The sequence below is a fragment of the Malaclemys terrapin genome, chromosome 1 (assembly GCF_027887155.1).
Source record: "Malaclemys terrapin pileata isolate rMalTer1 chromosome 1, rMalTer1.hap1, whole genome shotgun sequence".
NCBI classification, from domain to species: domain Eukaryota; kingdom Metazoa; phylum Chordata; order Testudines; family Emydidae; genus Malaclemys; species Malaclemys terrapin.
In genome coordinates, this window is record NC_071505.1 from 214576951 (window position 1) to 214604392 (window position 27442).

The 27442-nt window shown below is 43.3% G+C and overlaps 1 protein-coding gene across 2 annotated transcripts; it reads right to left on the bottom strand.

Moving 5' to 3' along the window:
* Positions 1–87: 87 nt before the first annotated feature.
* PDHA1 (pyruvate dehydrogenase E1 subunit alpha 1) lies at positions 88–25069 on the bottom strand. 2 transcript variants are annotated; one of them, XM_054006588.1, is made up of 12 exons: positions 24889–25069; positions 18991–19005; positions 16273–16341; positions 11769–11942; positions 10641–10767; positions 9221–9312; positions 8706–8798; positions 5865–6020; positions 5640–5711; positions 4498–4565; positions 2506–2614; positions 88–558 (listed from the first exon to the last, which is right to left on the bottom strand). In XM_054006588.1, the coding sequence occupies exons 1-12, from the start codon at positions 24958–24960 to the stop codon at positions 394–396; spliced, it is 1212 nt and encodes a 403-aa protein (XP_053862563.1). In that variant the 5' UTR covers positions 24961–25069; the 3' UTR covers positions 88–393. The 2 variants fall into 2 exon arrangements, with proteins under 2 accessions (XP_053862563.1, XP_053862572.1); XM_054006597.1 differs by lacking the exon at positions 18991–19005.
* Positions 25070–27442: the final 2373 nt, after the last annotated feature.

A 27442-nucleotide genomic window follows, 5' to 3' on the forward strand; every position in this document is an offset into this window, starting at 1 on the left:
TATTTCTCTTTCCAACTTATTGAAAGAGGTGGGGCCTGACAAATAGTATGACCTCATACGCAAAGCAAACAGGCATGATAGACCACGTTAGTGTGACACTTAATATATTTATATCTGTACATAACATGATTATTATTCAAAACATTTAGAGGAGTAACTTTCATAAGTAAAGCAATCCAAAACCACCCACTGCTTTATCCTAATTCAGCTCCTTATCAATGGGTACGTGCATTTTTCTACATAATGTTTATCTGTCCTTGGCTGAAAGCAATTTTACTCTTCCAAATAAACAACCTTAATATGAACAGTTCATTCTTACAACGAATACAAAATTTAATCTCCCCCACAAGGTGGCCATAATGTAACAGGCTGCTGGAGTAAACTGCATTAATTTTAGCCAACAGATTTGTATTTGATCCACTGACTCGGGCCACGTACTTCAAAGGGTGGCTCATTTTTGTAGATATGATTGCCTAATTCTTCCAATGGTGGTTCTGGATCAGTGGTAGCAAACTGAGCCGCCTCCTCAATTTCCTTCCTTACTTCAACATCAATCTCCTAAAACACAGAAGACAAGAGAGGCTGTGACAGAGAAAGCAATCTTAAAACAAATGTTGGTCTGTTTGTATAAAAGGGGGTGGCAGATGGAATAGTTACTGCCCACTGCTGGATTTCCTCCTTTCAGCAACTAATGCTGAGTGAGATAGGATTACATCAGAAGATCCATATTCAGGCAAACTTCTAGTGGTATTCAATAGGAACTATAGTTGCCTGAATAAGAACTGCAAGATTTGGCCATACTGCAAACATGGGAGCCTCAAATGCCTAATAGGCTAAAATTAAACTTCAAGCCCAAAGGTCACGTTAGTCATCTTGTCATTCCATAGGGATCATGATCACACTGTCCCTTTCCATTACAGCTGCTGACTGCCAGACACATATGGAGAGATCTTTTGCAAACTTTACCTGTTAGTTAAGCATACAAAACACTCAAGCAGGGACTCCTCCCCACAGCACCAAATGACTGTACTGCAGTCATTAATCACATGCAGGACACTGAGAATTAATAAACTACCAGAAGTCTAACTTTTCTCTAGAATTACCACTAATTATGTTCCACTAACTTGTTTAGTATGATTAGTAGTAGATTCACAAGATGAGCCTGGCAGAATTTTTTTTTTAGCGCACTGTACAAGATCAATGATTAAGCTCCCCCTCCAATTTAAATTTTCAGAGTTGTGGGAAATTATGGAGGGAGGCGGGGTGTCAGACAATTATTTAATGACAAAGTTTTAACTTTTTGAATCTCAATGTCTATATCCTATCAAAATATATAAAGTAAATTCTTAAGCAGCATTTTTCTTACTTTGCCTTTCTGTAAATTTCAATGGAATTTTTTTTCCCCCAGGGGTTTGTGTGTGGTTAAATGGATGGTTATCAACAATTAATTTTTCCAGGCCTATTTAAAGGACACAATTTAAAAACAAAATAACTCCCTCATCATGAAATTTATAATGCACTGATGGAACACCTCAGAGTTGGCAAATGCTCACACTCCAAAGGCTGGGATTGGGACCAGAATAAGGAAAAAGCTCTTATGCACAAATTGCCTTCAGAAGGTAAAATATAACCACCTTTGTATGAACCAGGCAGAAAATGAAAGCATGTATATCTGGCTGATCCCATTTACTTTTACATGGAAGCATTATGATCGAATAGTTGCATTCCATTGTTACAATTTTGCATGACAATTTCTAAAACAAATACAGTAGTTCCGTTTCTAATAAAGAACAGAACTTTAAGTGCTTCTATTTTGTAGACTCAAACCTACACACAACTTAAAGAGCTACAGCTGTAATTAATAACATACATATCCTACATTTCCTCTTTCAGTTCTGGTTACAAATTAAGATGTTAAATCTTCAATCTTTTTAACTGGCCTGTGCCTCTTTCCAGATTTGTTTAGCCAATTCAAAGAAAAAAAATCTTATCTCGATAAACAGCAGAAACTGAAAAGAAGCGCAGAAAGAGTTTAACAGGGCTGTAGCATAATATTTGAGACACTTGGGTGGAGATGTTAGAGAGGACTTTCTGGGACCTGTCACCACCAAACTGAAAGGGAATGGGGATGACATCTTTGGAGTTAATCTCTAGTAGCAGTGATTTATCCCTGGGGCTTTCAAAATAGCCTAATTTGGGGAAAAAAAAAAAGTTTTTAAATGCACCAAGTAGTACATATTTTAAAATACAATTCCCAGGTAACAAAAACTCTTCCCCTCCAAGAGCTGGCACTCAAAAGTTTGCAAGGGGAAATACTGCCCTAAATTCTGTTGTTCATTTCTTACCAATAGCACTTTTATGCAGGCTGGGGGGGGGGGGGGGGGGGGGAGAACTATTGGCAACACCATCACAGGGCCACTTACTATAATGTATTGTTTTTTCACAGGCTGCTCATTTATGCCTTAATAGGTTAACAAGAGTAGTCTGAAAAATATCACTTAATACCTTCAATTCCTCGACACTAGAAAGATTGTTGTTAACCATTCTGTCCTTCAGCAGAGTAATAGGGTCACTTTTGCTTCTGACTTCTTGAATTTCTTCCCTAGTACGATAGCTATGGGAGTCAAGGAAAGACATGCATTATATAAGCTCCACACACTACCACCCAGACATATCAGTTGTGATTACCCATTGAGACATAGCAAGAATTTTAATGAACACAGCTAATTTACCACTGAAATAAGGTGAAAAAAGTAATTCTTGTGTGAAGGCTCATGCAATGATTGTGTTGGGAGATCTGGATCCAACTCCCACTCTGCTAGACTGTGTGTGACTGGGCAAGTGACTTACTCTCTCTAAAAGGGATATTTCTCTATCTCACAAGGGATGTGTTAATGAATTCATCTCTGTCAGATGATGGGGGATTTAAGTACTTAGACAGAATATACTTGTATTTTTAAGACATGTGCCTACATAAGGCAGTGCCTAAAGTTAGAAATGAAAAATACTTAAAGCCATCTCATGTCCTAGCCACTAGAGGACTGCTCCCTACAGGGTCATCTCTCCTCTAGGTTTAAGTGACTGCACTTATAGGCTTCCATTACTTCCCTTTTCAAGTTAAACAGAACTTTCTGAAAATTCAGACTTAGTGCTCAGTTTGTTTGCAAAAAAATTTCCAACTGTCTTCACTGGCGCCTAAACTGGGTTCAGAGTCTTTCCTTTTCTCACATAACAACCAGCAAAAACCATCTGCAGGAAAATGAATCCCCCACTGATACAGGTGCAACTCCATTATTTTCAAGTTATGCTCTCTGAGGGCTGGTCTACACTACCGCGGTAAATAAAGCTAACTTACGTGAATAATGTAACTGAAGTTGACGTAGTTAGATCCACTTACCGCAGTGGCTCCACTGTGCTGTATCAACGGGAGAGCGTCTCCCATCAACTTCCCTTACGCTTCTCAGGGAGGTGGAGTACACAAACTGATGGGAGAGTGCTCTCCCATCGATTTAGCATGTCTTCACCAGACCCGCTAAATCGACACTCACTGCATCAATTGCAGCAGTGCCAATCGACCGGTAAGTGTAGACATGCCCTTAGATCACACAGGTGTAACTCGTTAGAACGCAGTTAAAAAAAAAATCTTAAAGATGAAGCACAAGGAGAAACAGAATCCTGCTCTTATACTCAGCTGTGAATCAAAAAATTGTTTGATCCCTTCAGAGGGAATGGTGTAACAGGACCACCTCCCCCTAGAAATTCTCATCACCTGATCTTGTTTTCCAGCAGCTAGACAATATCCTTCCTGAAATACAGAATCCACACGGAAACTCTAGCACAGTGATCAGTTCCCAATGTGTTTAAAAACACTTGGAGTAGAGCTAGTGCGCTAAGGGTGAAAACTACTCAAAATACTAAGATTTAATTTGGAATGAAAAATTCTAATACCGTTACTTTAATTTCTCTACCAAAGGACAATCAACACTTTCATTGAAAGCACACACCAGAGAGGTTTAAAAGCAAGCCATTTTTCAGTTAAAGCTCACATAAATAGTGGAAAAAGGAATTTGTTGGTACAGAATAAACAAGGTCTTACTGAATGTAAAATCTTTGAAAAATATATCTAACATTGGGACTTATGCCACTTTGAAATATTATGAGTCAAAGCAACTGAGAGAGATATTAAGTCAGACATTACTGTGATGTGTGCCATATAAACCTATTAAGAGATACAGTATAGCATTAATGGTTGGTGATGCGTTATTGGGCAAGGGGATATGAGTGGTCAAATTGATTCTCATAAGCAAGATTTCAACCTTAATTTTTTTTACATGCCTAAAGATGGATTTCAGCAAGGTACCCACATTGCTATATTTTTGTCAGTGGCATGAATTTTTTGATTATGAGTGTGCAGGTACAGAGTCTTTTCTACCACTCACTAGACTTTGTGTGTAGATTACCCAATAGAGAAAGTTCACACAACCCTTTCTACTGTACCTTATTCCAGGGTCACTCATACTGTGTCCATGATAACGATAGGTCTGTAACTCCATCAGCATAGGACCCTGAAAAAATAAATAGTTTATAGTTGTTTTCATAAGCCTAAAGAGCAACAATATCATATTCTACAGATCCAGGCATTACCCACTCGCCTCAGCTACTCATTTTGTGTTTGAATGAGACAACACCAATGCTCCCCTAAACCACCTTTCCAAGCTCACTCTTTGCTTTACACATGATCTCTTGCAACATGGACAAGAAATATTTCATTATCCTGAAACTATTCCTAGATGGGTTTCAAGAAGAACCTTGGATATATGTTTTGTGAAGGCAATTCAATAACTTCACTTGGCAGCTTGTTCTCATGTGTTTAAACAGCATAGCTCCACAGCTTCAGATGTCAGTCTACCATTATTCAGCAAGTTTCAGTTGCATAAAATTGTCCTTCCCTTTCAAGATTGTAATAGAGTTGATCTTGCTCTACCAGTACTGATTAGGTCTCTTGTGCTTCTTTCATGCCACTTCTAGTGTCAAAAATAGCATTCAAAAATAAATTCATCCACTTCATAAATGGTTCTAAAGTTGTAGATGAAGTGGAACAAACACTCCAATACAGAAGATCTTCATTATCATTTTATATCATGTCTGAGTTAGTGCAAATTACTGTATATGCCTTCTTTTACAGTTTTACTCTTCCTACATGATCTCACAAAGATTTACTTCGGTTATTTTATATTTGTTGCAAGAGGATTATTACTCTTTCCCCCACCTTTTAATTGGTAAATAAAATGTTTAAAGCATACTCAGAAATCCTCTCAGGAGAAGACATAAAATGGATGAAAATACATGCTTTTCAGTTTTAATATGATCTTTCTACTTAAGTCAATTAATATTGGTAAAAGGTATTTAGACCGTCCATTTCTGTAAAACTGATAGAGAAAAATTTGGTCAAATAAATATTATATAAATAAATGTTTGCTACTGAAACTTTCCTTAATTGAGAAAAAGCGATGCAAAGAGAATTTCAAAAATAATTTAACTGCAGAGTACTGGCTTGGTATGAGATTTTGTATGTGAGAACAATATAGCACAAAATAATTACCTTATCCATGGTAAAGGACTGATATTGAGTAACTTACTTTTCCAGATCTACAGTGTTCAGCTGCAAACTTTGTTGCCTCTCTCACACAGAGAATATCCATACCATCCACCTGTTAACAGAAAAGCTTTTTAATTAGATCAGAGCGGAACAGACTTCAGAGGGTGAACAATCAATTTAAGTATTCTCATAGATTCAGTATGAATTCATCATCTCTAACAATCTGCTCCATTATAAATATGGAAAAGATGGAAACTGTTCTCACTCTTATCCCTGGAATGTAGTCTCCTCTTTTGTAGTAGTCAGTGCTGGCTGCAGCTCTCTCTACTGAAGTACCCATTCCATACCTGTTGTTCTCACAGATGAAAATGCATGGCAGCTTCCATAAGGCTGCCATATTATAGGTTTCAAATATCTGACCCTGGAAGAAAAACAGTAACATGTAAGTTTGGTCCCTCTTTGGATTCTTTAAATTTTAAGTATCAAGGCCTACAGGGGTTCTTTTACTTCCCCCAAAAAAAGTCTGGCTAGTATTTGACTTGGATAGTGAACTCAAATTCTGAGTCAGTTCAGTCTTGAAAGAAGAAAATCATAGGGTTGAAGATCTACTTTTCATCTTAACCTGTATGTAATAAAATACTCTCCCATTAAAAAGCAGTATCCTTACCCCCTAGTTAGCAAGATTCAGGATAAACTGGTGCACCAAAAAGAGTTCACAACACTAAAATATTTTCAATAGAAAATTTGAAAATTACATTAATAAAAGCAATGTTGGACTACACATGTAACGTGCTACAGTTCTACTTCAGTTAAATAAAGAAAGTTCTAACAACACTGTTGTATCATCTACTCTATGCAAGTAGAGGTCATGGAAAAGGTCATCACTTGAGAATTCCATTTGCTAGTGGAAACTGGGATGGCTTCTATAGCTGTGAGAAGAGGAGATTTAAAGCACAGATTTCTGTACAAGTTGCTATAGTTAAGTTTCTAGCCCTTATTGGTAAAATAACCTTCTCCTGAGGGAATTCCACGCCACTGTGCATGCACAGAATTTATGTTTCCCTATAGATTTCTTTGCTTCCCCTCAGAAAAATGACTTTCTGATGGGGAAGCAAAGGGAAGCCACAAGAGCAGTATGTTTTGGATGCCCAGGGCAGCTAGCAGAGAGGTAAATCACTGTGGGGCACGGGGCGGGACTGAGGAAGACCTGGATGGTGGCTCCTACCCTGTGACAGGGGGACGGGACTTCCCCTGCATGGCATCCGGGGGCAGTATCAGACCCTCCCTCAGATTTCTCTTCCAGCTGTAGGAAGCTCTGCAAACTCCTCCCTCACCCCGCTTCCTGTACCCATCGCTCCTCAGCTGCGGAGGGAGGGATCACTGTATAGGGAACTGCTCCCCCAACTGCCCACCCCTGTGCATCCACACTCCCTCACACTCAGACCCTCCTATTGAGCCTCACTTAGGGTGACCTGATGTCCTGATTTTATAGGGATGGTCCCAATTTTGGGGGATTTTTCTTATACAGGCTCCTATTACCCTCCCACCTCCTGTCCTGATTTTTCACACTTGCTGTCTGGTCATCCTAGCCTCACTCCTCCCTGCACCTGGACCACCTCAATGAGCCACCCACACCCAGATCCCCACCCTACCGAGCCCCAACCACCTTCACCTGGATCCCCCCGCAGAGTCCCATTATTGTTGCACCCAGAACCCCCCCAACAAGCCCCTGTGCATCCAGATCCTCCCTGCCCCTGGATCCCCCACTTAGCTGCCTGCACCTAGATTGCCCCACACAGAACCCTCTCAACTCACACCTGGATCCCCCATACATTAAGCCCCTCCTCCTGCTTTGCTGAGCTTGCCTGCCCACAACTGGTGAACCTGGCATGGAGGGGCAGGGCCCTGAAGTGATTCTGGGGCAGGCCCAGTCCTTGCTCTGTGTCAGGGTTGGGTGCAGCCTCACCACTGAGTCCGTGTCCTTGGAGGGGAGCTGCACAGTGATCTCCCACCTCTGTGCAGCCAGTGGCCTGTGCTCCCCAATGCCATGATGGAGTCTCCACATTTATTAGACAAATAACATTTGCAGAATTTTAAAATACTTTACACAGAATTTTTAATATTTTGGCGCAGAATGCCGTCAGTAGTAAATAACCTTTCATATGTGAATCAAATACAAGCGGATGAGGTGCTATTCCCCACCCCAGGTCTTCAGGAAGACAGGTCTATTGTGTCTGCTACTGCTCATGGAGATTTCCAAGCACCAACAGAGCGAAGTCAGAATGAAATTAACACCACTAGTCAGTTTGAGTGCTGCACTTGAGAACCCTAGACAGGAGAGAAACTCAAGAATCATGTCAACGTCATGCTTCTCCTACTTAGGAAAGCCATGAGCAACAGCAGAGGCAGGCACTGAGAGCTGTTCATAGAGCAGGTCCAGAGTATGCAAAGACATCTCCTCACAGCACTTGCAGGCTGAGACAGGGCTAGAATAGTGAAGACCCGGCCCCACTCCCTCACAGCTTCCTGGAGGGGAAGAGAGCTCCAAATGTGGGGAGTGGTGGGGAAATGGCACTTCAAAATTATAAGAAGGCACCTACTAGCAATAAGTTTAAGTGAAAGATGTGCTCCCAAGCATGTTCAAGACCCTGGTAAGAATTCCAGGATCCTTTGCACTTCTGGTATGTGAAGAACCACTAGGGTGAAGACTTCCACCACCACCACTTCTCTTGTCTTTCACATCTACCTTTGGAAAGCAAGCCTGATCCCCTAATTTATAAACTTTCCAAACTTAAATTTTCCAAGCTCTAAAATATTTCTAAAATTCAATCAGTGTGAATGCCTAAAGTATATAGAGTGATTAGACAGAGCAGCAGCCTGATAGTGACCAAAAGTTATCGGACAACTGCTCAGCAATCTATATGACATAAGTCTGGCTCTTAACCAGTTACCAGTGGACAACTGTCCACATTATAAAACCCTCCCTTCATCACAACTGCCAAACTTACTGACTTCTACATAAAAGTCACAAAGTGATTGAAATGAATGTCAATAGGGCATACATAGGACTGCTCTTACTATACACATTTAAATCAAGAAAGCTTACTTGATTGGCAGCACCATCTCCATATAAAGTCAAACAGATCTCATCTTTGCCAAAGTACTTACAGGCCAAGGCAATCCCAGCTCCAAGGGGAACCTACAGTAAATTATAAAACAGATTTAACAAGTCAAACTGATATTTTTAGAGCAACATTTGGAACAGTTAGAGACAGACAGCTGTGAACTATAAAAATTAACTTTTGTAAATGTATGCAATTAATAATGAAAAGTATAGTTACAAAGGCTGTTAACTCATTTCCATAAGATTTGATTCCTGTTACAATCTAAACTCTAGTTTTCACATAACATTAAATAATATCAATAGTTTAATCTCTGTTAGATTCTGCTATATGTTTTGGTTTGTAAAGAATTAAGTGGAAACCAATTTAGACTATGGCCACGTATAGCAATGATTGCTGTAGGCAGACCCATAGCAAGAAAGGTGATGCTGGCACAGAACCTAACTGAGATTTAATTTGATTTTAAAATGCTAGACATTTGCATACTGTATCATAGTACCTGAGCACCAACAATGCCATTGCCACCATAGAAGTGCTGGGCATACATGTGCATTGATCCTCCTTTCCCCTTAGCACATCCTCCTTTTCGACCTGAAAGGTGTAGGCATATAATGAAAAGAGGTTACATTATAAGTATCTGACAGGACACCGCAGGTAGCTACAAACAGATGGAGAACAGAAGAAAACAGTGCAACAATTACAACTAGCATCAAAGTAAACAGGAAATGAGATTAGCAAGAGAAATGAAAACAAACATCTACTGGAAGAGTCCCATCATTCTATAACATCTTAGTATTTTCTAACAAGGAAGCAGATCCTGCTTGTGTTCAGACAACACGCCCCCACCCCCCACCCCAATACCTCTGATACATGCTGTAAGCTATAGCAGAGAAACACTGTTAGTCACAACCTTGGGTAAATATGGTTCCTGAGAGAAAGGTTCTAACCTGGGTTTTCCTGACCAGTCTAATCTATCAATCTAATCTATCATCTCAGCTTCACTGTAGCAATTACCATAACAAGAGTACCCTCATGTAACCAGGTCATCTCTGCACAATTCAGTTGTGCATTACAGATGAAGCCATGCTGTGCTACAGCTCCAGTAAAGACCCAGACAGTAGTACAGCTCAGGGTCAGAACCATCCAAACTGCAAAACTGGAGGGTGTCAAGCCCTATCATGAATAAATAAGGTCCATCAAAAGCATAGTTTAGATGGGACCTATAGCACAAATAATAATAAAGCTACTGTAGCAAGACATGCTTCTAGATAATGCTCATGTAGACAGAATCTATGATACCAAGCAAAGCTTTCAGAAGTGGTGTTAACTGAAAGGAATAGCATTTTGTATTACTTACTCCAAGTCATGAGAAGTATTAAAGTTACTTTGTGACTTTATTGTGAGGCATCAGGAGAGGTCACAGAATACTGATGATTTACTTTACCATATTACTGTGTGACAATTTATTTAGTATGTCATAGTCAGTTTAGATCAGCGATACTCAGACCTCAGTGGTTCAGGAGCCACATTAATGATCAACATTACCCAAAAGGGCCACAGCAGTGTAAATTCACAGTTTCGTTTACTATATATATATTTATATTTAAACAGTATGACAGGAAATATTTAGTTTTTTATATATATTATTCTTAGAGCAAAATGACTAAGTATTATTATTTTATCAACTACAATTGGTTAATACCATAGTAAAAGCATCTTGATTGGTTAATAATTAAATCACAGTATTTTAATATCATGTGCTGCAAAGAGCCACAGGAGACACATTAAAGAGCCACTTGCAGCTCGTGAGCCTCAGTCTGAGTATCACTGGTTTAGATGTTATCTGGAAATTCTGATGCAAGCTAAGTACAGCAGTGCCTGGATCCCTATTTATCTTTATTATTTTATTCAACATGAACCTGTAAGCTCAGCAAGGATCTCTCGGACAGCAGTTCCGCGTGTGTAGGCATAGCCATGAGCCCGGTATGCTGTTATCAAGTGATCTGTTGGATTTATGGCAGCTTCGAGTCCAACACAGCATGCTTCCTGTTGTAAAGGAAAAATAAGTCTGACAACAGGGGACAAAACATGAGACTCCTCTAGCCAGCTCTTGAGGCTGGGGGCCACGGTCCCCATCCATACTTAGAAGACATGTAGCAATGAGCCCTGCACCTCAAAGGAGACATATGCCTGACATATGGGGCTGGAGCTAGGTCCTTTGAGAGTCACTGGACTACAACAGTCTGCAGCTCCAAAATAATCAAAACCAGCATAGGAGGAGATTGATGATTAGGTCAAGGAAGGTGAGAAACTAGGAAAGCTTGTAAACCACTGTCATTGCCTGTGTTCAACTACTTAAGCACCGCTCTTCCCATGCTTACCGTGACTGACCTTTCCATTCCCCATGACCAGTGAGTGGGGGAGACAAGTATCACCAGCCATCTCACAGAAGAGGGGATTTTGCACCACACACCCAAAAAGGGGGGAAAAGGACAGGCAGCAAAACTAGGCCACAGACATCCCTAAAGTTCTTTCCCTGCTGGCAGATGCTATTTTAGAGGCCAAAGGTTTTTTGCTCCAGCCTTCCCAAAAGACATCTGGGAAGCTTGATGTGAAGGAAGCAGGCAACTCCAGCCCTGCCTACACCTCCACATTAGCTCTAAACAGAACATTGCCGATGCTGGTTCCCTGTGCTCATCTTCAGCAGCTTCCTGCTTTCTTCCTTGCTGCTGTTGCCCTGAGGAAACTACAGGCAGATGATCCTCCTACCTCATTAGCTGGGGCACATATGATCTAAAGTGGGTTTTTTTTCTGTCTGTCTTTTTAAATAAGGAAAAATAGACCAAGTTTTGGTTTATACATATGTTGAAAGAGAAGGGGTGTCCGTGATCCAGCTATGCTTTAAGACTACGATATTTTCCACTGATATATGGAAAATATCTTAGTGTATCTAAACTTAGCTCCCTCTTTATTCAAACCCCTACATTAAATAATGCAACACACACACAGAATCCACACTTTATGAACTCTCTGGACCTGTCACTCACCTGACCATCACATAAGTGGCAGAAGCCACGAATAATCTTCTGTTTATACAGCTGGTCTGACTTCAGTTCCATGCGCCGAATGGTCTGCATAGTCCTGTAGTAATGGAGTCCCTCCTCCCGAGTCAGCACTGCTGTGACAGGAGGGCCCTCTTCCAGACGATGGAGATCGCATTTCTAAAGAAACAGTCAAGGAGGTATTTCAATAAGGTACATGTTCCTGTTTGGCATCTCAGCACTAAAAATCCAATATTTTAAATTTATGTTCAAGTTCCAGATAGTTTTTGAACAGTAAAACCTGAATATTTATGTCTAAACCAGTGGTTCTCAAACTTTTCCAGACTACTGTACCCGTTTCAGGAGTCTGATTTGTCTTGCGTATTCCCAAGTTTCACTTCACTTAAAAACTACTTGCTTACGAACTTAGACATAAAAATACAAAAGTGTCACAGAACACTATTACTGAAAAATTACTTACTTTCTCATTACTACCAAGTAATTATAAAATAAATCAACTGGAATATAAATATTGTACTTGCATTTCAGTGTACAGTATATAAAGCAGTATAAACCCATCATTGTCTGTATGAAATTTAGTTTGTACTGACTTCGCTAGTGCTTTTTATGTAGCCTGTTGTAAAATTAGGCAAATACTAGATGAGCTGAATTGAGTTGAAGCTCTGGGGTGGGGCCAGGGATGAGGGGTTTGGAGTGCAGGAGGGGGCTCAGGGCTGGGGAAGAGAGTTGGGCTTGGGATGCAGGGGGGTGAGGGCACTCGCTGGGGATGCGGGCTCTGGGGTGGGGCTGGTGATGAGGGGTTTGAGGGGGCTCAGGGCTGGGGCAGATGATTAGGGTGTGGGCTCTGGTGTGGGGCTATGGATGAGGGTTTTGGGGTGCAGGCTGCCCCAGGGCAGCGGTGGGAGGAGAGGACTCCCCCTAGCCATCTCCCCACCCGCAGCAGCTCCGGGGCTGGGGGAGAAGCTCCTCTCCCCACTGGCAGCCCTGCACACCCCAACTTGCTCCCTTCCCTGCCCAGCCTCTACCTCTCTCCTCTCCAGGCTCCTGTGCAGGGCCCTTTATAGCTGGCTACACGGCCACGCAGCTTAGAGGGAACTTAGACACCCAGTCCTTTAGTAGGAGTAATCCTTTTAGGCAGGCCAGTCTACTTTGTCTGTGCCCTATCAAAGGACAGAAAAAAAAAAAAGAAAGTCTGATCCTTTTACATGACTGTCTTTCTGTGGAGGAAGGGGTCACACTGCTATCTGGGGTCAGATAGGGAACTGGTGGTAATGTAGTCAAGTTCTCCCCACAAGATCGTGATGATCAGAATGTTTGTTAAAGGGGTCTGCTGTAAAATAATTAATAGTGGCGATAGTTACACAGTCTTTGTTACACTTCAGAGTTAATGCTCCATTAAGAGGATGGCAGCATTTTGTACCCCACAGCTATTAGAGCAGTTTCATCTCCAGTGCCAATCCACTGACACCAGTGAGCTTACACCAGGAAGAAGCTGACTCAACTATTCTATCTGCAGACTCAGGAAGACAGCACTGCTTCACAAGTCACATTCCAAAGACAATCTTAAAAACCATAATGGCTAGCAACATAGGTGTGACACACTGTACCTCAAAGTAGCACCCTGGAACTGCCATATTCACCACTGTGATATTATGATGTTTTGTACAAAGTATGCCTTGAGAGATATCATTTTATAGGTTTAGTATTTAGAATGCATGTTTCTATTTTTATTTCTTAAGGTAACTATCTGCTTTATGCCTACCACTTATAATAACTACAGAAAGATAGATTTTAAGTGAATAAACTTAAGTTAATGTTTTATCCTTACCAGTGAGTTTGTCTAAAGTGCTTGGGAAATCTGCTCAGGTCACAAAGGCTGGTGCATGTTCACTTTCCTATGAAGAAGTGGTGAACTAAGTAATGAACTTACACTGGTCAGGCTTCTGACCAGTGCAAGATGGTACAGTTTTGGGGTACAAGGCTTGGAAACTGGGGGGGGGATTGGCTGGAGCCTCTCTATCGCTGGTTTATGTGTGGCTGGGAGATCACTCATGTAACTCAGTTGGGTGTGTCCCTGCCTGTGGATGGCTGTGTAAGTGCAGTGCCTGTCAGAGGTTTGTAGCTTGACATCAGCATCACAGTGTGGGAGGGAAGCCAGGTTGGTGGGTTTGAGGGCTCAGCAGTCCCACAGTCCAGGATGCACCCCGGGGACCCCATCACAATAGGACCGTCTTATTCTATACACCAGCACACAGAGGGCCTTTTGTACAGGATCTCTCTTTGCCTGCTAAAAGGGGCGTCACCTTTGCAACATACTGCCCTATCCCACCCTTATACCATGCAGGAAGATTCTGTGTGGTTCTGCTCCCACCAGTCTGGATGAGTGGGAAGTGGGTACTTCCCAAAACCTGAACAGGAAGTGAGCATAAATTATCTCAGATGGAGTCTGAAGTAACTGAAACTGTTTTCCCCTCTCTGTGCTCCAGAACAACCTCTCCTTCCTGGGGTAGCTAGTGGCACAGGAAACAGTCTCCAGGGGCTGAAGCAAATCAAACAATTACAGAGGATGCCCCATTCCCTCTTGCACGTTCCCCAGATTCCACACAGACATGAGGGAAAGGCTGCATGTTTAGGATATGGAACCCATGGCTTCTGCTATGGTGTGACATTTTGGAGCCTACCCAGACCAAGCTACTGCCTGTCCTTTGGATGCCTTGGTGCTGTGCAGCCATGGTTCAGATCTCCAACACCAGCAGCCAGCCCACAAGCATACGGTTTCACCCTAGCTCTGACCAGCCCAATTACTCTTTGCTGGGTGATGCCAGCCCTTCCAGTCCCAAGTCTCCCTGAATAGGTCTGTCCCAAGTTCTTAACTACCAGATACTTGGATTTTTCACATCTGATCCGTGACCCCTGAAGACATGAAGCCAGTCCCCCAGATACCAGTTTATTTTGGAACACACACTCCACACTGTTTGCACAACAGAGACCTGCTTGGTATGAAAATAAACAGACAACCACAGGCTTTACACTTTCCTATCGGATAAAATCCATTTTCTAATAAGAGTTACATATTGCCTTAAAAGTTTCCCAACTTACCCCTTAACTATAAGGGGGATCCAGTATTCACATGCACTGGCTTCCTCCTTGCCCCCGCAGTGCCCCACCCTCACTCCACCCTTTTCCCCAAGGCCCCACCCCCAGCCGCCCCTTTCCACCCCGGCTCTGCTGGAACAGCTGATCGTGGCAGGCAGAAGGTGCTGGGAGGGAGGGAGAGGAGTTGATTGGCGGGCGGGAGGGGACGGAGCTGACTGCCAGTGGGTGCTAAGCACCTGCTATTTTTTTTCCGTGGGTGCTCCAGGGCTGGAGCACCCACAGAGTTCGTGCTTATGCCAGTATTCACGGATAGCCTCCTGCCTTGAGACTGTCCCCCAAGTTCTGGATGCTCTTCAATTCAAACCACTTCCATTTTAAAATGGTTTGCCTCCCCCCCCCCCCCCCCCCCAATCACTACTCACAATAGATATTCAAAGCGGGGAAAACTCTCTCTTTTCTTAGTTTTCGAAGACTGTGATTTTCTTTTCAGTTTCAAGCCATTTCCCTTTGATTTGATGGTTCCTCATTGTTTTTTCTTGGACCTGACAATGGCTGCAGGTTTGAAGCTAGTAGCTGGAGAGGTAGTTCCTCTCTGCCTGATTGCTTCACCGCCCTGTTGTGAGGTGATGCTGAAGTCTCACCACAGTATCTATCACAATTTTATATATATATAAACTGATAGGGCCAAGAGATGAACAACGGTATTGTGTACTATTAAGGGCCCGGTCAATCCAATGCCCACTGGCATGCTAGGTATAAAGACAGGAGACCTTCATCCTCATGAGTCCGTGCAGAAGCTTAGTACATGTCTCAAGGGCAATTTAAGCTAAAGGACAAAGCTGGCACAACAATAAACGGGTATAAACTAGTCATGAATATAGACTGGAAATTAGAAGGTTTCTAGCCATCAGAGGAGTAAGGTTCTGGAACTGCCTTCCAATAGGGTTAGTGGGGGTAAACAGCCTCCCTAATTTTAAGTTAGAGCTTGATGTGTTTATGAACAGGATTATATGAGAGGGTTGCCTGAACATCAGGGGGCTGGACTCTAGGACTCAGGAGGTTCCTTCCAGTCCTAAATTCACGATATTTCAGTTTTTCATCTCAATAATTTATGCTATTTTTTGTTTTTTAGTTACCTCAGAATCTTACATTAGCATTTCAAATATCCCAAATAGCAACAATTTTTACTCTTGCCTCGTAACTTGACTTTTTTTCATGCACTGAGGGAATATCAGTTGTGAATTCCTGCCAGGTGCAGATAGATATAGAAATGTGTGGTTCTGAACATTCAGAAAATATGTCTTTTCTTACAGAGAAATCCACAGTAGTAATATCTACAACAATACTTCTATTTAATTCTAATTCTCAAAAATGAAATATTCAACTTCCTTACCTTAATATCAAATGTAGCCTCATTTGCGAAGTCTGCATAGTTACGAGATGCCACCACCACACGGGAAACCTATAAAAAAAAAGCAATACATGTTATTTAAATTTAGAAGTCAACAACAATCCCAAGAAAAAAAGAACATTTCCCCAGCCATTTAAACATGTAGCACATACAGTACTTCCATATACTAATGGAAAGTGTTTAACTCACAAATTATGTTCATCTTCCCATAGTACTAGAGAGTAGTTTGGATTTTAACTTGTACCCCACCCCCTACATATTAGAACTCCTTTTCTAACTTGATTTTTAGAGTTTTTTTACACAGAAGATTGGGTGCCATCTTAAGCTCGCAATCGTAATCAATTATTAAGTAATAATGGAAACAGATAAGGATTCTGAACAGTTCTTAAGACCCTGAAAGAATCAAGAGCATCAAAATCAAAGGGCAGCTGTCTTTTTGTATGAAATTTACCGTGAGAACACAGCTTGAGTGGGACATAGGCTTTGTCCTGGCCCTTTGCATAGGGGTGAATTTCACCTATATTAGAATAGCAAGAAAAATACTAGTTTTCTGAAATTTAGGCTGCTCTAACCATTTCAAGTTAACAGCTACCCTAGACCAGTCCCCATGACTTGGCGGGATTTAAAATTATTCACTTCTAGAGACAACCCAGACCCACTTTAGAAAGGTAATGATAGGAGCAGATAGTTGAGGAACAAAGAACAGCATAGATGGAGCCAGAAAAGCATAGTCATATCTTGGAAACAGTGTGAAAACATAAGGGCAAGGGATCTAAGACACAGAAAGCTTCAAGAAGGAAATGTAACAGAACAGGCAGCACATTTTAAAATAAAGTGTGAATGGATTAGAGAGCTATTCCACACTCAACACTCCTTTGTAACTCTCATAAATGATGGTTATGTTGCAACATAATGTAGCTGAACCCCCCCACACACACACACGATACAGACATCAGGATTATCCATCCATCCACTGTCAATACAGCATAGTGAATACAACATTTTACCTCTGGTTCCAAAAGCCCAAGCTGCTATCTAGCTATATAAAAGAGCAGTTCCAATAACTCATTCAGCCAAGCTGCTGACATATATGGTCACCTGAAGGGTCATATAGCACATCATGTAGTTCACCTCCCATACCACACTGACAGGATTTTTTTCAATTTTACTTCTTTTTTTTTTATATAACGTCCTTACAGATGGCGGTCACTAGTCTGTTACGATTGTGATCCTACAAGTTACCTTTATTCTATTGCTTAAGTGATTTTATAATCCTAATGTTTTTCCTAATATGAGCAGGTAAGACATTTTATCCAGGAGTGGGCAAACAGACACGCCAGTACATAATACTGCATGTACATCTTTGGAATAAGAGTCCATGGGGTGTGTCTACACTACAGAAATACACTGTAGCAGCACCATGGTGTAGACACTTCCTACATCAACGTACAGGGTTTTCAATCAATGTAGTTAATCCACTTCTCTGAGAGATGGTAGCTACACTGATGGAAGAATCCTTCCATTCACCTCACCACATCTACACCACGGGTTAGGCCGACCTAACTGTGGTGCTCAGGGTGCAAAATTGTTCATATTTAAAAATAAAGTCACAATTAATGACCAGAAACCAGAGTGAACTGCAGCCTAAGCCTGGTCTACCTAAAATTTAGGCTGACCTAGTACATTGCTCAGGACTGTGAAAAATGTATACACACACAATTTTATATTATATATAAACGTCTATACACAAATACTACACTGTTATATATATTGTATCATCTCTCAAGCACATTATATTTCAACATACTACAAAGTTACTACCAATCTACAGAATATCAGCAAGCTAAATATGATCTCATTTCTTCCTCCATTATCTTTCAACCTTCATCCCACAGCCCATCACTTTTCATCCACATTCACCAAAATTTGGCATAACATGCACAATCCACATTACATGACTGAATTCACTGATACCATCACTACATTTAAAAGGACACTGACTTCTTTACACTCTTCATTACTTATTCTTTAAAATATTGTGGGAAGAGGCTGCACTTTCATCCTGTTTTGATTTACATTTGGGTTCCCCCCCACACACACACACAATGTTTTGAATGGAGCAGATGACATATAATTATTTTTCTTTAGTAACAATTCAAGTTTTGGCCTGAGGGTTGGTAAACATCTCTCTTTGATAATTAATATCAGTAACCAGGGATTTGGGATACTTATTGCTAGATTGTTGCTTGGCATCAACTGACAGAAAAACAGAACTATTTTCAGACTTAACAAGAAATATTGTTCTGTTTTACTTTCTCAGAAATTGAGTACCAATTTAAAAACAAAAAACAATTAACCCTCCACTTTCAGACTCAGAAGGACTTTCCTCACACTACAAACATTTTGAAGCAACCTAAAAACCCTAATATCCTTTTAACCCTTCTTTAATGCAACAGATTAAAAGAAAAAACAACTAAGATTAAAGATATTCAAGAAAAATTCTGAAAATTAGATTAAATTAGTAAAATGTAGCAATACTAACAGTGCTCTCTAGCCATTTTATATGTGAAGTTAAAAATGAGCAAGGAGTTTAGGTTTATATAAAAAGGCTAGCAAGTTTGTAAAGCAAATTACATATATATATATATAAATAATTTTAAATGGCTAAAAGCAAACCTTTACAGAAGTGATGTGCCTTACCTCACTAACAGCTCCCTAAAGTAGCAGCAATTGGAGGAAACAAAAGAGAGAAAGTCAACAGCTGTAATAAACCAATTCAGGGAAAAAATAATCAACAGACTGTAATTTCTCTTGCTTATGGATGTACTTTAAGGCCTCATGGCTTGAATCTTCCCCGCTCTGGACTTCATGAAGTCATTTAACACCTGTGCACATGGAGTGCCAAGTCGATGTAAAAGATTACCTTATGAAGTGCATGTAAGTGCTACTCTTGATTGGCAGTATGTTAACTCTGACTTTGCACCAGTGTAAGTAACAAAATCCAGGAAAAAGAATCAAACCCAAAATTTTCAAACCTGGAAGCCTAAAATTAGGTTTCTAACTCTATATTAAGATATCTCAATAGAACTAGCTTGGGCACTTAAATGTGCAACACTCCAGAAAGTCCAGGCCATTTCCAATTGGGTGCCTCAATGTAGATTCAGGAGCTAGCTAGCAGCACCTGGATTTTATGACTTAAAGATCACAGGTGGCAAATGAGCTGCATCAGAGGGGATGGCTCCAGAAAGGGCAGTCTGCTACTTCCAGTTACAAAAATGACAAATAGCCCTTTCACTTATTAGAGTCCCTGTTGTTCAGGGAAGAATCCTGAAGTTTCTGTCTATAGGACTATCATTCTGAAAGTAAAGGCTAACAAATGCTTAAATTGGGGTACATAGTCTCATAATCTTAAGTGTCCTGAAATGTATTTAAATTTTCAGTTCTTGATTAAAATGATCTTCACAAAAGCAGTGACAACATGTATTGTCAAGAACTAATGCCAGCAGTACAGAAGGACACCATAAGAGTTAAAAGCCTGGTTCTTGCCTGCTTTAATACTGAGTGCATAATCTGAAGGGGGAAAAAAAGGTTTGTCAGATATTAAATAATGTAACACTTCATTGGTAAAGTTACTTTACAGATTTTCCTAAAGGCATTTTCCCTCTCAATAGAGGCTCCCTCCTCTTCTGCAGAGGTCTTGATTTCTGCAAGAGAGCTTTCCTCCCTTCCTGAGGTAGCACTCTGCCATTGTACTATCAGTCTATAAAGCTAAAATTTATAAAGGGTTTGTTTTTTGAGTTTTCTCAAAATGAAATTTACTAGAAATCAATTTTTTAAACTGCTTCATGGAGCTTAAATTTAATAAATTTTATTTTGCTGTAAGCACACTGAACATAAAGTGGAACAACAAGCAAAAAACCCCCAAACATAAGATCAGTGGGGTGTACAAGAATACACAATGAAAGGAGAATGGAAGAAAACCCCCATAAGAATTGGGCTGCAACAGAGACATTGAGTGGGTGGAAAAGGAAAGGCAATTCTACTCATGCCCTCACACCATAATCTTGGAAGTTGATGATTGGTCAATCAGCATGACAAGTTTAAACAGCAGAGACAAAACTTGGTCCAGGCTACAGACCAAGCAGGAGCACAAACCTGATTCAGAAAAATCTACCATTTTAGTGTAGTGCTCAAAAGTGTGTTTGGTGCTTTCCAGACATGTAATAAGACAGGGAATAAGACCATGTGGTGTGGAATAAGGAGGAGGGAGCAATAGCTCACTAAGCTCATTTGTCCCAGTTATATTCCTACCCTGCCCTCAAACTTGCCAATTTTCATTTACAAAATTTCTCTATTACTGTTCTCCTCAGAATGTTGCCCACTCATCCACTGTTCCTACTGGATGACCTTAGGCAAGTCACTTCACCTCTATGTCTCAGTTTCCCTCTTCTGTAAAATGAGGATAACTATATTTACCTCTTTTGTAAAGTGCTTTGAGATCTTTGGATAGAAAAATACTATATTAGAACTAGGTATTAGTAATCACTTTTACTTTCTATTTTTAACCCACTAAATCCTCATCTTTGTCAAAATAACTCTTACCCATGACAATCCCCCTCCCACTCCATGTCCTCTCTCCATACAGCAGGCCTGATTCTGATTTGCCTTACTTGTTAACCAGAACTAACTCTGCTAAAGTCAGTTACACGGGTATAAAAACTAGTGTAGAAAAGATGAAAGTCAGATCCATTAATTTTTAGCCTCTCTTCCAAAATCTTCTCCAAATTAGCCCCTACCATGCAAGAGTGAGCAAGTCACTATCGCTCTCAGGGCTTGTCTACACTTACCATGCTCTAGCTGCACTGCCGTACTACTTAGTGAAGACATTACCTACACCAACAGGAGAGCACTTTTTTTTTTTTTTTTTTAAACTGGCATAGGTACTCCACTTCTCCAAGAAGTGATAGCTGTGTCAATGGGAGAAGCCCTATCAACATAGTGCTGTCTACACCAGAAGTTAGGTCAGCACAACTATGTCACTCAGGGGAGTGGAAAATGCATACTCCTGAGCGACACAATTATACCAGCATAAGTTCCTAGTGTAGACCGAGCCTCAGAGGTCTGTACTGAGTGGAAAGCACTCTGCTACACAAGCTGGCTTTGCCAGCCTTTTTCCACCTAGTATGAGATCCATGTGCAAGAAGTCACTGGGGAAGCTCTTTTCCCACGTGATATTGAGGAGGGTCAGTGGCTCACTGAGAATAGAGTCAAAAGTCATTGTCCTCACTGGTTAGTTTTAACACCACAAAGTTGGTGGGCTGTGTCTCACTCACTGGGGACCTCTTGTCTATATGGAAATGAGTTGCGAAAGAAGGGTAGGGATCAAAACTTATAACATTAAGATGTAAGCTCATATAAAACTTCATTAAACAAAGCAATTTCACTGAGCGTGGGACATCTTTTCCTTCAAATAATCTGAAATTTCAACAGCCCAGTACAAGATTAGGGAATTGTCTGACTATATGCTTCCTGAGACATACAAATTCCATACTCAAAATACAAACAAACAGCAAAAAGATACACACTAACAGTCTTCATAATCATGTTAGTACACCTGAAGTGGGATCACTTCTCAGATCATATGAACAGAAGAAAAGTGGGAAATCTTAATTTAGAGAACATCCGTATCTGTTTCAGATCGTAATCCATCTTTGAATGAATCTCTTTAGCTCACCTAGCAACTATTTTTAAAAGCTTTCTTTCCAAAAGCATACTAAGAGAATTTGACCACATATGCTAACATCATAACACTTATTTGCACAAGTACTAGACACTGGGTTACACAGCCTAAGAACAGAGCACAAGATGAAAAATCCTGTAAATTCACACAGTAGTAGTTCAATAATGTCTTCTGTGGTTCACTCCCTTATTTGGTGTCAACACTTCAAAAGTTATTTTTAAAAGCTCACCACCAAAATGAAATCTAATCAATTTTTAAAAAGGTTGGTCTCATCCACAATTTTTCTGAGTTTGCACACAAAACTGACTAGACATGGGAAACAGTGAAACTTCCTTTGTATAAAATTATATCAAATGTACAAAGTAGACAAACTGAAAAATAATAATTTTAGTCTCTGGTCTTTAGTAACCTTAGGATGACACATGCAACAACAGTAGGTAAAAAAATATATATAAAGTGGTAGAATGTTTTGACAGTATCTGTAAGTTAGCATTTTTGTTAGCATTTTGAACTTTCCCTCTCAACCACCTATTCTCATTTTAATCCTTAAGTTTAGCTATTTTATCTCTAAAAACAACTGAAGAGAGTGAGGAGGGAATTTTACACTAGATTAGTGTGGGCTGACCCCAGACCCAGGATCACTGAGGTTAACAGTCAGGAAAACATTAAGTCCCCTTTTCCTTCCCAAAATATTTACCTTTCATTAATCCATTCAGTATTGAACCGCTCTGCATATTACTCTGCTGCTGTTTTAAATTGATATTCTATTTAAACTCATGCATTCTTGTTCCATTAAGTACCTCTGGCAAAAGATGCACTGAAGACAATTGAAGTCTGAGGGTTAGTCTACACTGGCAACGCTCAAGCGCTGCTGCAGCAGTGCTTTAACACGGCTTGTGTGGTTGCGGCAGAGCGCTGGGAGGGAGCTCTTCCCAGCACTCTAAAAAAACAAAAAAAAACCAAAAACACCACACCTCCACAAGGGGTGTAGCTTCCAGCACTGGTGCACTGTCTACACGGGCTGAAACTTGCTGCGCTCAGGGGGGTGTTTTTTCACCCCCAAGCGAGAAAGTTGCAGCGTTGTAAATTGCCAGTGTAGACAAGCCCTTAAGAAGCTCAAGCTACTCCCTGCCCTCCTTAACCCGCTCAGTGCCTCAAGATCACTCCCACTTTTGCTCCTTACTTCCCTTCACTATCAAGAGTTCCCAAGGGTGAAGGAAAGGTTGGACTGACCTAAGTAGGGTAGGACAAAGCACTCTGCAAAGCCTGTCAAAAAACAAACAAAACATTTTTCATTCAACTATAGGAAGTCACTAAACAGCACACCCTTCCAGCTCCTAGTGAGCCCAAACCAAAAAAGATTGTTGCTCTGCCACTAAAACACAGGACCAGCTCCTACTGTCTGGTTTTAATAGCATTTCATGTGATAATATTCATACCACTGCAAGTTTATACTGCACTTTACAAACCTGTATTGACATATTCTGCCCTGAACTATTTACAAAGTAAGTTAATCAAGACAGATACAAGATATGACAAGCTGATATAAGAAAAGGCTTGAGGTTTGATATTTGATAAAGGGTAAAAAGAATCTCTGGAAGTGAGTTTTGAAGAAAGAGCTAAGGAGGAAACAAGATTTGGCAGATGAAGAGAGGGAGACTATTCCAAATGTACCAGCAGCACGATGGGATGCGTGTAACAAAATAATTGGGAAGAACATACAGAAACTGACAGAATGAGGAGAGTCTGCAACGCTCAAGAAGAATAAGTGGTGACGGTAGGGAGAATTCAGGAAGCAATCAGAAAAAGAACATTGTTAAGCAAGAGTTTGACAGTTCGTCTGCACTTAAAACGCTACAGCGGCACAACTGTGCTGCTGTAATGCTTCAGTGTAGACACTACTCACACCAACAGGAGAGATTTTCCCACTAGTGTAGGTAATCCACCTCCCTGAGAGGAAATAGCTAGATCAGTGGAAGAATTCGTCCTTCAGCCTAGCACTGTCTACCTTGGGGATTTAGGTTGGTTTAACTACACTGCTCCAGGGTGTGGATTTTCACCCACCAGTTAAACTGAGATAATTTTCTATGCAGATCAGGCCTGAGACAGAGGACCAGATACTCAGCTAGTGTAAAAGAGTACCCATTCACACCCACTGATGATCTGACCTGAATTAGGATGTAAGACAAAAAGTGATGCAGCAAGAGCTAACAGAAACAGGTAGGAAATGGCAGGTCACCTCAAGGAGATATTTTCAACTTGTAGTGAATCTAAATAAACCAAACCCGTGTTCCAATTTACTATGTATAGTTGTGTACATGTATAAAGGGCAATTGTGCCTGGACCTGCAAGAGAGCCCCTGGAGGGAACATCCTCTGCTGGCTTCAACGATCTGATTTTATAAAAGAGAATCTCACTGTAGTAGCACGTACCCAGACACTGCCCGCAGTAGTGCCCCTTTCTGGGCCAGGGATCCCTCCCCCCCTTCACATAATAGAAGGCAGAGACTGAATCACACCACTCTTCGCGTTCTCATTGTAAACGTCTTTAAAAAGCGGAGTGACTCCGGAGTGCGGGTGACATCAGCCCCCCGGTTTCAGCAGTGGGCGGGCCCGTCGTGCGGGGAGTTTAGTTTTATTTGTAGCCAGACAAAAGGCGGCATCTAGGGGCGGCTCCACGTCCCCGTTCTGAAGCGGCCCCACCCCGGTCCCGGGGCCCTGCCCGGCGCACGGGCCCAGTTTGCTCCAGCCCGGGGCCGCGCTCCGGCCAGACTCACAACCGCGCTCCGCTTCTGGCCCTCCCCGGGCGGCCCAGCGGCCGGGCCCGCTCCCCGGGCAGCGACGCCGCCGGCCCCTCACCGGTCTCGCGGCAGCGGCGGCGGCCGGGCCCTGCAGCACGCGGGAGAGCGCGGCCAGCAGCATCTTGCGCATGAGGGGGCGGCTGCGCCTGGCACGAGCGGCCTCCTGCCCTCGAGTCTCCTTCAGCGGGGGCCGCTCCCTCTCCCGCTGCTGGGCCGACCCTGAGCGGCCCGGAGTGACGGCGGCGGCTTCTCGCGGCGCTGCGTTCCAGCCCGCGCGGCGGCCGACCGACGCCTTTCCCTGAGTTTCCGCGCGCTGCACACGCCCAGCTGGGTCCGCGCCTCTCCCCCCCACCCGCGCGCCCGCTCCTCTCCCCCCCCACCCGCGCGCCCGCTCCTCCGGGCCTGACCCGGCTGGGATGTGCGGGGAATTACCACGAGTGCTAGTCATAATAATAATTAACATTTATTACTACTAATAAATAAACATGAACATTTATAATCATGAACATTTATTATTAATCATACATAACACAGTGTATTAACACGAGTGCATTAGTGAGCTGGTAGGTAAAGCAGGGTCAGGGGGCCGCTCCCCAGGGAAGCAGGTGCGGGAATGTTGGCAAAATCTAGGGTTACCATACGTCCGGATTTTCCCGGACATGTCCGGCTTTTGGGGGCTCAAATCCCCGTCCGGGGGGAAATCCCCAAAAGCCGGGCATGTCCGGGAAAATCAGGAGGGCTCCGGTGGTGCTCGGCCGGTGCCGGCGCCAGTGCGGGGCCGGGGGCATGGTGCCGGGCCGGGAACCAGTGGGGCAGTGCCGGGCCAGGGTCACAGTGCCCGGCCGGGCGCGGGGCCGGGGTCCGGGGAGCCGGTCAGCCGGGGAGCCGAGCCCGCCGGGCGGGGAGCCGGGGAGCCGAGCCCGCGGGGCGGGGAGCCAGGAGCGGGGCGGGGAGCCGGGGAGCCGAGCCCGCGGGGCGGTAAGCCGGGCGGGGAGCCGGGGAGCCGAGCCCGCGGGGCGGTGAGCCGGGGAGCCGGGCGGGGAGCCGGGGAGCCGAGCCCGCGGGGCGGTGAGCCGGGCGGGGAGCCGGGGAGCCGAGCCCGCGGGGCGGTGAGCCGGGGAGCTGGGCGGGGAGCCGGGGAGCCGAGCCCGCAGGGCGGTGAGCCGGGCCGGGAGCCGAGCCCGCGGGGCGGGGAGCCGGGGAGCCGGGCGGGGAGCCGGGGAGCCGAGCCCGCGGGGCGGTGAGCCGGGCGGGGAGCCGGGGAGCCGAGCCCACGGTGCGGGGAGCCGGGGAACCGGGCGGGGAGCCGAGCCCTCGGGGCGGGGAGCCGGGGAACCGGGCGGGGAGCCGAGCCCGCGGGGCGGGGAGCCGGGAGCCGGGGAGCCGAGCCCGCGGGGCGGGGAGCCGGGAGCCGGGGAACCGGGCGGGGAGCCGGGGAGCCGAGCCCGCGGGGCGGGGAGCCGGGGAGCCGGGGGGGTGCGCAGGGCCGCCGGGGGCCGGCAGTGCTGGGCGGGCCGGGGGTGGTCGGCCGGGGCCGGCACCCCAGGGCCCGAGCCGACCCAGGCTGGAAACGCCGGGGGGCCAGCCTGGGCCGCGCCTCCTCCCCCCACACCGCCCCTTACCTGCTACAGGCTTCCCGCGAATCAAATATTCGCGGGAAGCAGGGGAGGGGGCGGAGACTTTGGGGAGGGGCCGGGGTTGGGGCGGGGGTGTGGGCGGGGCTGGGGGCGGGGCCGGGGGCTGTGGAGTGTCCTCCATTTGGAGGCACAAAATATGGTAACCCTACAAAATCAGGTATTAAGGGTGCAGCGGTGCCGGTGCTAGCTCCGAGTCGTGTGCATGCATATGAGACTCTCGGCAGGAGGGAAAGGGGGCGTGAGATTAAATGTACGTTTCTATCCCTGGTTGCTGGAAACGTGAGCCCTCAATCGTCAAACATTAGAGAAGACCCAATTAAAAACATCAACTGTTATTATTTTCATGTGCTTTTTTTAAAATCTCAGATTTGGGGGGAGGGCTTGGCGCATGATCTTTTAATGCTTGTGGTTAGCAATGTTGCACTGCAGGGGACTGCAAAGGAAAGTTAAGAAGGCAGAATGTAATGAACCGAATGGGAATCTAGCCAGAAAACCACTCAGACAAGATCTGACTGAAAAATTTTGAATTTTTTTTTTTAGCAAAAAAAAGGATATATTTTAAAACAAATTATGAAAAATGTTTTTGATTTTCAACCTACTCTAGTTAATTTCTCTTTTGACTGTCAGCAACTAGACTATCCAATATGGCTGATATCTGTAATACAGGGTTAAATAGTAATATTAAAATTTTTATTAAAGTAAATGTTTAAAATTAAATATACCCAAGTTAAAAGGGAAGGTACTGTACATCTGGGATCAGGCTTAAGTTATGAGGGATTACAGGTATCGGTTACAAGGATCACAAGATACATACATATCACATAACCAGCATAGACCCAGATTGGGGTGCAGGAGTTTTTAAAGCGTCTGTAGATAAGCGGGCTCGGGTACACAACCCATGGAATGTATTAAGAGTCCAAGTCAGTATCAGTGTAGCGAATAAGTACATGGGTGGGGTGCGTCCCTTGGTTCGTC